The sequence below is a fragment of the Trematomus bernacchii genome, unplaced genomic scaffold, assembly GCF_902827165.1.
Source record: "Trematomus bernacchii unplaced genomic scaffold, fTreBer1.1, whole genome shotgun sequence".
In the NCBI taxonomy this organism is placed as follows: Eukaryota; Metazoa; Chordata; class Actinopteri; order Perciformes; family Nototheniidae; genus Trematomus; species Trematomus bernacchii.
Window position 1 is genome coordinate 492,859 of NW_022987588.1, and position 15,467 is coordinate 508,325.

The 15,467-nt window shown below is 41.3% G+C and overlaps 3 protein-coding genes across 3 annotated transcripts; all 3 read left to right on the top strand.

The window, feature by feature from the left end:
- The first annotated feature begins 9,221 nt into the window (after positions 1-9,221).
- LOC117481210 (ribosyldihydronicotinamide dehydrogenase [quinone]-like) lies at positions 9,222-10,574 on the top strand. Its single transcript, XM_034128818.1, has 6 exons — positions 9,222-9,240; positions 9,363-9,530; positions 9,611-9,741; positions 9,819-9,932; positions 10,013-10,114; positions 10,212-10,574. Exons 1-6 carry the CDS (start codon positions 9,237-9,239, stop codon positions 10,509-10,511), a joined length of 819 nt encoding a protein of 272 aa, XP_033984709.1. The 5' UTR covers positions 9,222-9,236; the 3' UTR covers positions 10,512-10,574.
- A 928-nt stretch (positions 10,575-11,502) lies between these two features.
- LOC117481205 (ribosyldihydronicotinamide dehydrogenase [quinone]-like) lies at positions 11,503-12,938 on the top strand. Its single transcript, XM_034128814.1, has 6 exons — positions 11,503-11,597; positions 11,729-11,896; positions 11,977-12,107; positions 12,185-12,298; positions 12,380-12,481; positions 12,577-12,938. Exons 1-6 carry the CDS (start codon positions 11,594-11,596, stop codon positions 12,874-12,876), a joined length of 819 nt encoding a protein of 272 aa, XP_033984705.1. The 5' UTR covers positions 11,503-11,593; the 3' UTR covers positions 12,877-12,938.
- A 913-nt stretch (positions 12,939-13,851) lies between these two features.
- LOC117481207 (ribosyldihydronicotinamide dehydrogenase [quinone]-like) lies at positions 13,852-15,288 on the top strand. The gene is made up of 6 exons (XM_034128816.1): positions 13,852-13,962; positions 14,089-14,256; positions 14,328-14,458; positions 14,533-14,646; positions 14,727-14,828; positions 14,926-15,288. Exons 1-6 carry the CDS (start codon positions 13,959-13,961, stop codon positions 15,223-15,225), a joined length of 819 nt encoding a protein of 272 aa, XP_033984707.1. The 5' UTR covers positions 13,852-13,958; the 3' UTR covers positions 15,226-15,288.
- Positions 15,289-15,467: the final 179 nt, after the last annotated feature.

Consider the following 15,467-nt stretch of genomic DNA (forward strand, 5'->3'; position numbering starts at 1 on the left):
AAAGCATGTCAATATGATCTGTCTGTCCGCTACATTAAATCAGCAGTAGCCTAATATAAGTTCTGTATTCAGTGTAAATGCTTCTTTAATAGTCATTGTATTACTATTTGAATTCATTGTAAATAATCTTAACTGTGCTGACTGCCTGTTTACTGTTTATCAGACGGTCTCATCATTTTGACATGTTTTGTAATATTGCATGAGGTGTTTTAGTCAGTTATTATGTCGGCCTATTCTGTAGGTTAGAATCTGTCGTGTCAGAATCTAACAATTAGGCCTAATTTATGTCTGTCTGTGAAAGTATTTCAAAATGTTCAGTTTGACCAATTAGGCTCTCTCTTTTTCAAGATGCATATTTCAATCCAAGAGGGGTTGCAAAGTCTATAAAGTGTCTTTACTTCTGCCTTCTCCTATCCTAGTATTATGAAGTTGATTGACTAAGAGTAAGCTCAGCTAAATTAAGGAAGGTTTTGTTGTTTTTCTGTCTGAATTGTAATTTTCTTATGACATTCTACTTCAGGTGTCGTCAACTGGAATGTCTTCTCAGAGGGACACAAAAGGGAATTTCGGAAGGAATACCAAATTTCCAGGTGCTTTTACTGCGACAACCTTTATAAGGACGTTGGCACAGGCTACCGGGGAAGTGGACGGCGAGGAGTGTTGCAGGGTTTTTACTCAGAAGAGGGCTTCCCGGGGTACTGCAGCTGGAGCTGTTGTCTGGTGGTTGAGGGAACAGCAGACCCCGCCTCACCCCAGTGAAGAATCCACAGTGCCCAATAAATAAAAATGTATTCTGCACTGAAATTCCTCTCGTCAAATTGCATGTTTATCTTTTGCAGCCTGGTGCATAAACACACTAACAGTTGTTTTTGAGTAATCTAGCACCTCTTCAAAGACACATTTGATTTGATTTATTTCGAACGTGTAATACAATAAAAAAAATATATATATAATAATGAAATGAAACAAGAGAATTATGATACTGTAGAAACATAAGCAGTATCAAATTGATTCGAAGGAGTTTACACTTATTTAACCCCACCCCTTCTCCCAAAAACTAAATTAACAGTTTTCTTTTAACAAAATATACATCTAAATGTATGTCTACATACAATATACATTTACAATTATAAATAGATTATATCATTATTACTACAATATATATATATATATATATATATATATATATATATATATATATATATATATATATATATATATATATATTTATGTTGTATGTCAAATTTGATAAAGACAAATATAAAAGACTATCTTTTTACATCTGACATACAAAATACATTTGTTATTAAAAATCAAAAACATATTAACAACTTGTTGTTAATAATAATAATGTAATTTTAGTAAGAAAAACATATTTTCATGCATTTTTAGATGGTTAATAACAAGCATTACAATGTCTAAAGAGACTCGCAGTGTATGAGACTCAATACTCGCTGGTTGTACTTTTGCGGTCATCCAATCCGCTAGGTGGCGATGTTGCAAAACAACTAGGGTCCTGAGAGTGCATGCGGTCCTGAGAGTGCACCCTCCTCCGAGGCTGCAGCTTCATACTATTGGAAAAAAGACACCAAAAATAAAGTGGGCTGATGACAGTAAATAGGGTGCCAGGCTACTTTAAAGGGGACCTATCATGCAAAATGTACTTTTGTACGTCTTTTATACATGAATATGTGTCCCCGGTGTTCCAGGGAACTCACCAAGTGTCAGAAAACACAACCCTCTCTATTTTCCTCCATACCCAAATCTCTAAAAAAGGGGCTGCAACGGATCTGATAAAAACTGATCCAGATTTGAACACTGTCCTGACGTCAGGACGGTGGTGCTACGGCTATTGGGCCAACTCTCCACCTATCAGGGGAATGTGGGGTTGGGCCACGGCTGGCCATTGCCGCTCGAAAGCGCTGGAGACGCTGTAGTACATATGCCAGGCCTGTAAGTGGCGCTGTAGTCTGCCACAAAAGCAGCGAAGAAGACTTCCCGCGCATGGTTACCATGGTTACCCTTCTGTTTATTCTCCACTGTGGCTTTTTTTCTCCCTCCCCGAGGCAAGCGTTTGCTCCTGCTGCTTTAATTCAATGCAATCCCTCCCCGTCGAGGCAAGCACTGTAATTCTCTCCGGTTAGTCCACCAGCAGATGACAAACACCCACCTCTCCGCCTCTTCCAAGGAACGAGGGGACCGTGCGGCAGAGTTTCAGTTTCAGTTTCTTTCGCCGGTCAAGATGTCCGTTAAAGTTTAAATCTTCCGGACAAAATTTGAAAAGTGCCGGTCAAAAGTCTTCTTTGTTATTTATTGAGCTTTAAAACAAATGAATAACGACTCTATATAATAAAACACGGAGGACGGAGATCTCCCCCCTCTTCTGACAGCCCAGCAGCTGTTCAGAGCACGCTCCCCTCTCCTGCAGGGGGGCGTGGTCAGCAGCAGCTCACAGAATCAGCCCCCTGCAAAAACAGGGCTGGAGAACAGCAAATAGAGCAAAATGAGGCATGGCTAAAATGCATGATCTGTTTGGTATTTTGAAAACAGAAACATATAAATATACCTTATATAGGAATGGCCCTACAATATATCATTTAAATATAGCATGATAGGTCCACTTTAAGTGAAACTGGGGTGCTACCAAATACTCACCAGGTGCAGTCACACCAAACCACACAGCAAACAACTCACTCGTGAGTCCAGTGCTCTTCACCACAGCAAACAGTGAGGGGGACTTAAACCCACCAATGACCGGTACTCAACTACACTAAAAACCAGAGAACTAACAAAACAAAGATCCCAGTTGGTTTACACTATGTAAAAATGGGCAAAATACAAAGTAGTTCGCTAAAATAGTCATCACAAAATAAATGTTAAGACCAATTCAAAAGAAAGTAAACAAAAACGGCAGCAGGAGAACCTAAAAGGTAAAACGTGGGTTATAAATGGCTCACCAACAATGGCATACAAACAATTCATATGTTCTGCCATACTCACCAGGAATGAGGCAACAAGCTGCTGGAGTGCAGGACAATAAGAAGCAGGACAAAATGTAAGGAAGCAGCAAGTGAACAAAACACAGCAGAGATTGAGGCAACCAAAGTATCCGTGTATTAAAATAGGCTTCATACCTGCACCACCAACCATGACAGACAGAGCCTAAATAAGAACAAAGGCCAACAGGTGCATTTTATGAGCAGCCCTAATGAGGGGAGTGGTTGGGGGAGGAGTCAGGCCTAGTGATGGGAATTATGGCTCTTTGAAGGGAGCCGGATCTTATGGCTCCGTTCCTTTCAAAGAGCCGTTCAAAAGAGCCGTTTTTTTAAGGTTACTAGGTTTATCTGCAAAATAATCACCAGGATAATGATTGACTGTATTGCCAGACCTAATGTCAATAATCGGCATTGTAAACATGACACAAGGTAGCGCCATATCCATGTCATCATGTCAGTGAATGTACTTTGAATTTACCCTCTGTATGTGTTAAGTAAATAAAGTTGCCTTGCCTTGAATGAAATTCACGCAACTCTTAATATTAGATACTGTGTTTTTAAGTGGCGATGGAGATTATTTGTTGACCCTGCTTTAAAGGATATTTTGCCTTTACAAATGGTGCGCTTTATCACTGCCTGGGTTTTGGTTGAAGTGCATCCAAATGCTGCTGCGTTTTCACGTTTGGCTCATTTTCCATCCGAAAAACACATCGTCTACCTGTCCTGTACCACTTGTTATGACTTCTCTCTCTCTCGTATTCCGTTAAGACCCACCCCATCTCACTCCTCGTGCTGAAACCTACCAATCAGAGTAGGGGCGGGTCTTCACAGAATACGTTTGGGGAACAAAATCAAGCTTTTTAAAAGGCGAGTGGATTTTGGCAGGCAGTGAGTGCGGACCAACGATTGAACGATAACAAGAACGGCTCTCACCAAGTAGGACTCGGTTCCCCTCGTTCGTACCAAAGAGCCGTTCAAAAGAATCGGCTCGTTCGCGACCGACACATCACTAGTCAGGCCCTGCATTCAAGAGCACCTCACTCTTTTTTCGAGAGCGTTACCCACTAAATACAGAATAAAAGCTATTGTGGTTTAGTTTGTGTTTGGAGGCTACTATAGACTGTATATAGAGACTATATCGTATTATGGTTTTGGCATTTGATTTCTTTGAAATGTCAGTGCTAATCATCACTAGCATAATCATTGTGAGTTAATCACCAATGGGCCTCCACCTCTGTGCCAATGGTGGCAAATGTTTCCTCAGACACTCAGAGATGGCACCATAAATGCTCAGGGGGGATCAAAATGGAGACGGCCTGGGCATATGGCTAACATCATTATCATTCTGTCCAAGATGTGACCACTTCATGTCTGGGTGATTGGGAAATGCCACCCTGCCTGGATACGCTGCTCATCACAGGAAGAGAGACACGTCATTGTGTCGTTAGTAAACGAGTATTTGCACACCCTTCTCAGTTAGGACCTGGTTGCTTTGAGGGTGCTAGTGCACTAAACGGCGGATAAACTGTGGCGCGCTTACACTAATTGCGCCGCATAAGCGCATAATAGTGCGCCGCATTTGCGCTTCAGATGAGGAGGTGAGGCCCCCTCATAACTGCATGAACCCGTATGGCACAATACAACTCAGACTGGCTTACCTGTACGTCAAGTAGGTCTTATTGAAAATATAACGCCAGATCCTTATCTCTCACAACTTCAACTCTAAATTGCAGATTCAGTATGAGCTCAGTCACCTGGCCAAGTGAAATGGTTCAATGCCATGAAGATTTAAAAAAACCCAGCTAGACATCTATAACAAACTATTTATTTCTTCAAATGAATACAGAATATACTGTCATTACTGAACATCATATAGGACTTTCAGGTTCTGTCTCTCTGATGTCCCCTCCCTTCTTTTTCTACACCAGTTCTCCTGGTTTAATAACTCCTCGTCTGTTTGGACACCATCTGTTTAAAGGTCGGAGCCACCAACCTCACATTTTCATCTCCTCTTCCTCCTCCTCATCTGCTCGTGCAAGTATGTTAATGACATCCATGTGAACAAACAGTAAAGCAAATTAATGTTCCGTACGATTCCAAGTTCAAACTTTATGTGAAGGGAAGAGCAAAATCTGTATTTAAGAGGGGGAAAAGTTTGTGTTGCCTAAATTGCTGCAAGATTCACTTAAACTTGTTGTCTGTACTTCTAACTTTTTCTTAATTATAATTTTTTTGGATCAAATGTACTTTATGTTAATTTCTATAACTTTTACCTTCTGTCAAGTCCCTTTACCAGTTCCTGTTACAGTCAGGTTTAGCTAACATCACACACTGTTAATGCAAATGAGCCGAATGAGTTTAATTAGTTCTTATTTTGCCCAGCCCTCCCTCAGCTCTGCTCTACGTCTGCTAACCATCTGCTGTCATATGGTTTCTGCTGATTTGGATTAGGGTGACATATAATCGATCAGCTTTGTCACCATGGCTACAGCGATGTGGAGGAAGAGAAGGAAGTAAACAAGTAAAATAAATAATATAGTTACTGACAAAACCCTATTTCACAAACTCATAAATACAAACATATGAAGAACAACGTTTCTTATTATACAGTAATGAATAACAAATGTTTACTTGATTTAAATTGAGCTGTTGAATGGTATCAATGTTGTGCAGTGCATATATAATGCAAAGTAGTGTAAAGTTAAGAGCTGTGCTTTAATCTAATAGAACAGAGTTGTATCATTTTCTGTTGTTTATAGAAGAAAAAAAACAGCTACCTTTTTAAACAATTTCACTTACAATCTGGCACTTAGTTCTGTTTTGTTTTCATGCCTGGGCCCAACGTTCCCAACTGTGAAGTATGAAGAAGAGCACCCAGAGGAGCGCGATGAGGCAGTAAACACACCATTTACAAAATGTAATAGAATGAAGAGAAGCTTAAATGGGAAAGCGGAGTAGATGGATTTGTTGTACACCTTAGAATAACACAGGGGACTGTGGTTTTATGTGAGTGTTTTCTACTTTTGCCAATTCAGTGAGAAAGACATTACAGAGAACACCTGTTTCCAACTCATCAGGGGCAGTTAATGGACAGTGGAGGGACGTCAGGCACACTAAATATAAATATGGAGACTTTTCAGATAATTTACATTGGAAGCAGTGCCTCTTAGCTCAGTACATGCATGTGCAGTAACATCAAATCAATCTGTCATCCACTCTATTAACAAAGTAACTCAGCGTTTTGCTGCGAGACGCTGTCACAGCTCAGTGAACATCACTTTATCCTGGTGCCTTCAGGGACTGTGGCGCAGGAAAATGCTACTTGGCTCACAAAACATAATAAGTGACTTTTTATCCTATAAGGACAGAAGAGAAGAAAAGGTGAGTGTATGCTGAGATGATGTTGCATTGACTGGTCCAATGGAAGATAGCATTAGTAGCATAATAGCATTTCCCTTTTTGTTGGCATGTATCTCCCTTTATTTTGTTCCATCCGTTGCCAGGAAACTCTCAGCCACAGCTGTCAGCAGACCCCTATTGCCTTTTACAACTGAACTGAGGTCAGTTTATTGGTCTGATATAAGAACAAACAGAAGTGCAAACATATTAAAACACCTGGTCAAAAGTCAGGCCAGATGTGATAAATCCAATAATGTCGAAAGCACAGATGAATCAGCTCACTTTTGTTATTTTATACACAATTAACTGTGGGGAATGATTGGATAAATTACATTTGAAACATTAAGTTCATCTAGCAGGGATTGGGATCACACTCCAGCCATTGTCTCCATCCACTGTCTATTCATTTTGCACGTCACAGAGAATAACACACTTTTATTACACTTTCAAACACCAACCGATCTATAAACATTAAACTATGGCTGCTACCATGTTAAAGTCAGAAGGAATAGTGATTTCCTCACTGCAGGTGATGCGACATGGCGCTTAGTGCTGATTGCTCTAGTGGACTATAGCATAAACTACCTTAGCTTGTCAATTTCTGAGGTTAAATTCACTAACTGTTAACAGGATATAGTACTAAGAGGTAAAAGTACTAAGTTTCATGTAGTATTATTGGGCATAATAAATCCTAGGCTGGTGAAAGATACATATATGATAGTGAAACAGGACAGCAAATGTTTTGAAGATACTGTATATTAGAGGCCTCTGAAAGACTAAAACATCCTCCACCTAAAACAACTTGAATGACTTTTAATTTGTAACCCTGTCAGGCAGCAGAGCTGAGAGAATGCCAGAAGTATCGCAGTAAATCCCTGAGGTTTGTTTACTTACGTCTTGAGAGTGATTAGATCAGTGACATTAATCTGTTAAAGGTTGCAGTTTGCATGCTTTATAATGATTCTGTTCTGCCAGTATACTGCCACAATTCATGACTCACCATCTGGATGGCTATTACTCACTTTGGTCTTAACCTCCTCAGGCGCTGGCAGATATTCACAATCTGTGATTAAACCATAAACGACAACATATCAATCTCTTCCCTTGAAACCGGGCAATGCCACCACCTAGTGGTAAAAGGTAGAAGTACAGTAAAATGGATGAATGGGGAATTTGGTTCCTGGGCATAGAGGCAAAACATCTTGTCTCTTTTCGTTGATTTTGTTTTGAGGCTAACAAACAAAAAGTGCACTTCAACAACTAGTATTCAGATTTTCTTTATGTAACGCCATTGCCAGTGACTACAGCTATGTAAAATAGACATTTAGTTTAGCTAGTTTTCTAGCATTTACATACTGTTTCAAAGTTTGCTTAGGAACAGATATTATAAGCATTGTATTCAATGTTTGGCCAAGGACCAATAAGCTGTAGTTCCTCACAATGGCCATGTGATGGCACTCTAGGCTAACTTTTCATCTCATTAACCAGCATTTATTATAATGATGCAAGCAAAAAGCCTCTTTTAATATGTGCCCTCTTAATGCCCATATGTACTCTATAACGGCATGGTTGTGGTTTCAAAGCTCCTAAAGGTGGGCTGCAGATGTTCTGTCAAGCCTTGAGTGCACACACCAAAATATCTGACACGTAGTAGTGTGAAACATACGAGAACTTCATACTATGCTGCAACAAATAAGTAATTACATCACAAACTATGAAAACACACCTCGTAGCAAAACCCATGATCTCATCCCGTCACAACAGAGAGGGAATGCAGCCAGAGTCTCAATAGGAAGCACTTATGTGTGAATGATGTAGAAAACATAGGCCGCAGATGTGAAAAGGCTGCACCATAAAACACCAGAAGGTATCACAATTTTGAATTTCAACCATGATTTACAAATACCCTTCAAAGAAAATTCATGTTTTCTATAAGCAAAGGAAAAGGAGACAATGGGGAGAAAGATAGCTTAAAAAGTGTATCCATATGTCTCAGTCGCATGTTGTGTTTGCATGAATGTGCGCCTATGTGCTAATATGTAGCAGTTGTTTATTGATCCCTCCCCCTCACAGTGGCTGGATAGATGGGAATTAGGGCTGGTTTTGGTCCCAGATGTGTGCCAGCTCATGTCTCATGCCTTTGATGTCCATTGCTGAGCATTTTTTTCATTTTTTACAGGGCAACCTTCGTGAGTGGGTTCGACCGCAGGCAGCTGAGGAAAGTAATGTAAAGGAAAACAGTGCTGGAAACCAGTAACACTCGAGTGAGAGGATCACCGAGCCACATCTGTTTCATGTGGTTCGAAGACATGAGGAGTGGCACACAGTTTTTAAACATCTTGTACACAGACAGACATGCAAGCTCTCAAATATCCAAATCGTGACTGTATGAAAGACGCATAACAAGACAAGGAAAAACCTACGCTGCGTCACTTTCTGGGAAAAGCACATATTACCATGAATGGGAATTTTTGTTTTGCAAGGGTACTATTGTGAGTGTATCCTGTGTTAAAGACAGGCTGAATCTGCAGATGGATAAAAATGTACATATACTTGGCTTTTAGTGGTGGAAGAGTTCCTCTCCCCATTTAAAATGCTGCCCAAATTCAGTGAATACATGTAGATTAGATACTAGATTGATGAGTCCTGGTAGATGCCGGCTGATTGGTCAGTGACCTTGATTGCTGATTGACAGCACCTGTGAGAAATGAGCCAGAAGGCAGTGTGTTGAGTGGTGTGGAGTATAAAAGCAGCTTCTTCACTTTGCTCTAGCATGAGCCACTCTTTCCATCAACACACAGTCTAATTGTAAATCCAGCATTTACAATTTCCTGCTTCAAAATGGGTATGTTTTTAACTTTGTGTTCTTGTATTTGCTGAGGGCTTGAGTGTATAGATCATGTTCAAATTAAGATTGAATCTGTTTCTGTTCTGATGTGTTCTCATTTCTTGATATTCTTGATTTAGCATCTAAGAAAGTGTTGATTGTGTATGCACACCAGAGCTCTGGCTCGTTCAACTCTGCAGCCAAAGACGCTGCGGTGGAAGTTTTAACTGCTGAGGGCTGCACAGTAGAAGTATCTGACCTGTATGCCATGACGTTTAAAGCCACTGCTACAGCTGAAGACATCACTGGTAAATACCTCACTGAAAATAAATAGTTTAGCTTTCAAACTGGTCTTCAGACTCGCAGCAAACATTTATTTTCCCTGCAGGAAAAGTTAAGAATGCAGATCACTTCTGTTACGGAGAGGAGACCAAACTGGCATGGGAGGCAGGAAAGCTTACAGCTGATATCACTGAAGAACAACGCAAACTCACTGAGGCTGACCTCGTCATTTTTCAGGTAGAGCCAGAATGAAAATGTGTTATTCTTTGAAGCCATGCCTCTGTTATGAACTAACCTTAAGCCCTACTTCTCAGTTCCCCATGTACTGGTTCACTGTTCCTGCCATCATGAAGGGCTGGATGGACCGGGTGCTCACACTGGGCTTTGCCTTCACCCACGAGAAGCGCTACAGCCAGGGAATCTTCAAGGTAACAAAGCAAATCAAGAGGTTTGACTTATTGTTAAGCTATCTCTCCCTACTTAAGGTATATCTTATCTTTTTCCACAGGACAAGAAGGCCATGCTCTCCTTCACCACTGGGTCTCAGGAGTCCATGTTCAGTGCAAATGGCATCAATGGAGACATGAATGTCACTCTTTGGCCACTGCAGGTATTTTTATTTGGATCAATGATTATCATAAAGCTGTTCCAGAGGAAACTTATTTATTGTATGCATCAACACCCGTTTTTATTTATTTTTTCTCCAGAATGGCATCCTGCACTACTGTGGCTTCCAGGTTCTGGCTCCTCAGATCTTCTGGGCCCCGTCTCACGTTCCCTCTGAGGCACGTGGTACCATGCTGGAGGGCTGGTGCACACGCCTGCAAGGCCTCCTGGGAGAAAACCCACTTGCTTTCACTCCCTTGGACTGCTTTGATGGGGAGAAGGGTTACCAGCTGAAGCCTGAGGTCCAGGAGAAACATGCCGCCAAGGAGTTTGGACTGACCGTGGGGATCCACCTGGGCAAGGCCCTGCCACCCAACAACCAGATGAAAGCTGGAGTCTGAAGAGTGAATGACTGTTGTTGGTTTTTTATGATGATAAATAAAAGCTGGTTAATATGTTCTGAATTTCTGTTGAATACTTGGAAACTGTTTGTAATTCAAATGGCTGGGGTTTGCATATACAATAATTAGAGCCAATAAATCAAGTAAAGGACTTGTACTTCTCAGCGATTGTATATTTATTTATATAACACTGTCGTTTGACTCTTCAGCTTTAATGGCAAGGCACACAAGATGTCGCTATGGCAACCGGTTGTATGCAATTTTCTTTAAGCCTACCAATGTTAAGTATTGTGACACAACGTCCATCAAACTCCTGTAGGGAAAGATTTCACTGATTGCTAAACTTGGAGCAAAGTTGACTATTCACTGAAATTTCTCAAGTTAACTTCTGTGGTCAGGAGACTTGACAAAAATAATCTGTAACCCTTCATTTCTGTTAACCCTGTTATTTTTGATCTAATCCTCCCATCACCAAACTATGCTTTGGTCTTAGGTGCCTATAACTTTCAAAATATGCAGATTTGTATAATGCTTTTGTAGTTCATATTTGTGTCCCATCTCTGGAATAGTATCCTCTTTCTGATCCTTCAGATCTGCAGGGCCTCTGTATTTAAAAGAAGCATAAACAGATATAAAGAAAAACCTACGCTGCGTCTCTTTCTGGGTCGGCTAAACCGGGGGAAAAGCACACATTAAAATGAATGAGAAAATGTTTTTGCAAGAGTACTATTGTAAGTGTATCCTGTGTTAGAAACTGGTTAAATCTGCAGCTGGATTAAAAATGTACATTTACCTGGCTTTTAGTGGTAGAAGAGTTCCTCTCCCTATTTGAAATGCTGCCCAAATTCAGTGAATACATGTAGATTATATACTAGATTGATGAGTCCTGGTAGATGCCAGCTGATTGGTCAGTGACCTTGATTGCTGATTGACAGCACCTGTGAGAAATGAGCCAGAAGGCAGTGTGTTGAGTGGTGTGGAGTATAAAAGCAGCTTCTTCACTTTGCTCTAGCATGAGCCACTCTTTCCATCAACACACAGTCTAATTGTAAAATCCAGCATTTACAATTTCCTGCTTCGAAATGGGTATGTTTTTAACTTTGTGTTCTTGTATTTGCTGAGGGCTTGAGTGTATAGCTCATGTTCAGATTAATGTTGAATCTCATAGGTATGTTTCTGTTCTGATGTGTTCTCATTTCTTGTTGTTCTTGTTTTAGCATCTAAGAAAGTGTTGATTGTGTATGCACACCAGAGCTCTGGCTCGTTCAACTCTGCAGCCAAAGACGCTGCGGTGGAAGTTTTAACTGCTGAGGGCTGCACAGTAGAAGTATCTGACCTGTATGCCATGACGTTTAAAGCCACTGCTACAGCTGAAGACATCACTGGTAAATACCTCACTGAAAATAAATAGTTTAGCTTTCAAACTGGTCTTCAGACTCGCAGCTAACATTGATTTTCCCTGCAGGAAAAGTTAAGAATGCAGATCACTTCTGTTATGGAGAGGAGACCAAACTGGCATGGGAGGCAGGAAAGCTTACTGCTGATATCACTGAAGAACAACGCAAACTCACTGAGGCAGACCTCGTCATTTTTCAGGTAGAGCCAGAATGAAAATGTGTTATTCTTTGAAGCCATGCCTCTGTTATGAACTAACCTTAAGCCCTACTTCTCAGTTCCCCATGTACTGGTTCACTGTTCCTGCCATCATGAAGGGCTGGATGGACCGGGTGCTCACGCTGGGCTTTGCCTTCACCCACGAGAAGCGCTACAGCCAGGGAATCTTCAAGGTAACAAAGCAAATCAAGAGGTTTGCCTCATTGTTAAGCTATCTCTCCCTACTTACAGGTATATCTTATCTTTTTCCACAGGACAAGAAGGCCATGCTCTCCTTCACCACTGGGTCTCAGGAGTCCATGTTCAGTGCAAATGGCATCAATGGAGACATGAATGTCACTCTTTGGCCACTGCAGGTATTTTATTTAGACGAATGATTATCATAAAGCTGTTCCAGAGGGAAACTTATTTATTGTATGCATCAACACCCATTTTTATTTTTTTTCTCCAGAATGGCATCCTGCACTACTGTGGCTTCCAGGTTCTGGCTCCTCAGATCTTCTGGGCCCCGTCTCACGTTCCCTCTGAGGCACGTGGTACCATGCTGGAGGGCTGGTGCACGCGCCTGCAAGGCCTCCTGGGAGAAAACCCACTTGCTTTCACTCCCTTGGACTGCTTTGATGGGGAGAAGGGTTACCAGCTGAAGCCTGAGGTCCAGGAGAAACATGCCGCCAAGGAGTTTGGACTGACCGTGGGGATCCACCTGGGCAAGGCCCTGCCACCCAACAACCAGATGAAAGCTGGAGTCTGAAGAGTGACTGACTGTTGTTGGTTTTTATGATGATAAATAAAAGCTGGTTAATATGTTCTGAATTTCTGTTGAATACTTGGAAACTGTTTGTAGTTCAAATGGCTGGGGTTTGCATATACAATAATTATAGTCAATAAATCAAGTAAAGGACTTCTTGTACTTCTCAGCGATTGTATATTTATTTATATAACACTGTCGTTTGACTCATTCAGCTTTAATGGCAAGGCACACAAGATGTCGCTATGGCAACCGGTAGTATACCATTTTCTTTAGGCCTACCAATGTTAAGTATTGTGACACAACGTCCATCAAACTCCTGTTGGGAAATATTTCACTGATTGCTAAACTTGGAGCCAAGTTGACTATTCACTGAAGTTTCTCAAGTTAACTTCTGTGGTCAGGAGACTTGACAAAAATAATCTGTAACCCTTCATTTCTGTTAACCCTGTTATTTTTGATCTAATCCTCCCTTCACCAAACTACTTTTACGCTTTGATCTTTGCCTATAACTTTCAAAATATGCATCTTCCTATAATGCTTTTGTAGCTCTGCACATTTGTGTCCCATCTCTGGAATAGTATCCTCGTTCTGATCCTTCAGATCTGCAGGGCCTCTGTATTAAAAGACGCATAAACAGAGATAAAGAAAAACCTACGCTGCCTCTCTTTCTGGGTCGGCTAAAATGGGGAAAAAGCAAACATGAATGAGAAAATGTTTTTGCAAGAGTACTATTGTAAGTGTATCCTGTGTTAGAAACTGGTTAAATCTGCAGCTGGATTAAAAATGTATTTACCTGGCTTTTAGTGGTAGAAGAGTTCCTCTCCCCATTTGAAATGCTGCCCAAATTCAGTGAATACATGTAGACTAGATACTAGATTGATGAGTGCTGGGAGATGCCAGCTGATTGGTCAGTGACATTGATTGCGGATTGACAGCACCTGTGAGAAATGAGCCAGAAAGCAGTATGTTGAGTGGTGTGGAGTATAAAAGCAGCTTCTTCACTTTGCTCTAGCATGAGCCACTCTTTCCATCAACACACAGTCTAATTGTAAAATCCAGCATTTACAATTTCCTGCTTCAAAATGGGTATGTTTTTAACTTTGTGTTCTTGTATTTGCTGAGGGCTTGAGTGTATAGATCATGTTCAGATTAATGTTGAATCTCATAGGTATGTTTCTGTTCTGATGTGTTCTAATTTGATTCTTGATTTAGCATCCAAGAAAGTGTTGATTGTGTATGCACACCAGAGCTCTGGCTCGTTCAACTCTGCAGCCAAAGACGCCGCGGTGGAAGTTTTAACTGCTGAGGGCTGCACAGTAGAAGTATCTGACCTGTATGCCATGAAGTTTAAGGCCACTGCTACAGCTGAAGACATCACTGGTAAATACCTCACTGAAAATAAATAGTTTAGCTTTGGTCTTCAGACTTGCAAACATTTATTTTCCCTGCAGGAAAAGTTAAGAATGCAGATCACTTCTGTTATGCGGAGGAGACCAAACTGGCATGGGAGGCAGGAAAGCTTACTGCTGATATCACTGAAGAACAACGCAAACTCACTGAGGCAGACCTCGTCATTTTTCAGGTAGAGCCAGAATGAAAATGTGTTCTTTTAAGCCATGCCTCTGTTATGAACTAACCTTAAGCCCTACTTCTCAGTTCCCCATGTACTGGTTCACTGTTCCTGCCATCATGAAGGGCTGGATGGACCGGGTGCTCACGCTGGGCTTTGCCTTCACCCACGAGAAGCGCTACAGCCAGGGAATCTTCAAGGTAACAAAGCAAATCAAGAGGTTTGCCTTATTGTTAAGCTATCTCTCCCTACTTAAGGTATATCTTATCTTTTTCCACAGGACAAGAAGGCCATGCTCTCCTTCACCACTGGGTCTCAGGAGTCCATGTTCAGTGCAATTGGCATCAATGGAGACATGAATGTCACTCTATGGCCACTGCAGGTATTTTTATTTGGATCAATGTTTATCAAAAAGCTGTTCCAGAGGAAACGTATTTATTGTATGCATCAACACCCATTTTTATTTATTTTTTCTCCAGAATGGCATCCTGCACTACTGTGGCTTCCAGGTCCTGGCTCCTCAGATCTTCTGGGCCCCGTTTCACGTTCCCTCTGAGGCACGCGGTACCATGCTGGAGGGCTGGCGTACGCGCATGCAAGGCCTCCTGGGAGAAAACCCACTTTCTTTCACTCCCTTGGACTGCTTTGATGGGGAGAAGGGTTACCAGCTGAAGCCTGAGGTCCAGGAGAAACATGCCGCCAAGGAGTTTGGACTGACCGTGGGGATCCACCTGGGCAAGGCCCTGCCACCCAACAACCAGATGAAAGCTGGAGTCTGAAGAGTGAATGACTGTTGTTGGTTTTTTATGATGATAAATAAAAGCTGGTTAATATGTTCTGAATTTCTGTTGAATACTTGGAAACTGTATTGTAGTTCAAATGGCTGGGGTTTGCATATACAATAATTAGAGCCAATAAATCAAGTAAAGCACTACTTGTACTTCTCAGCATTTTACTTTTATATAACACTGTCGTTTGACTCATTCAGCTTTAATGGCAATGCACACAATATGTCGCTATG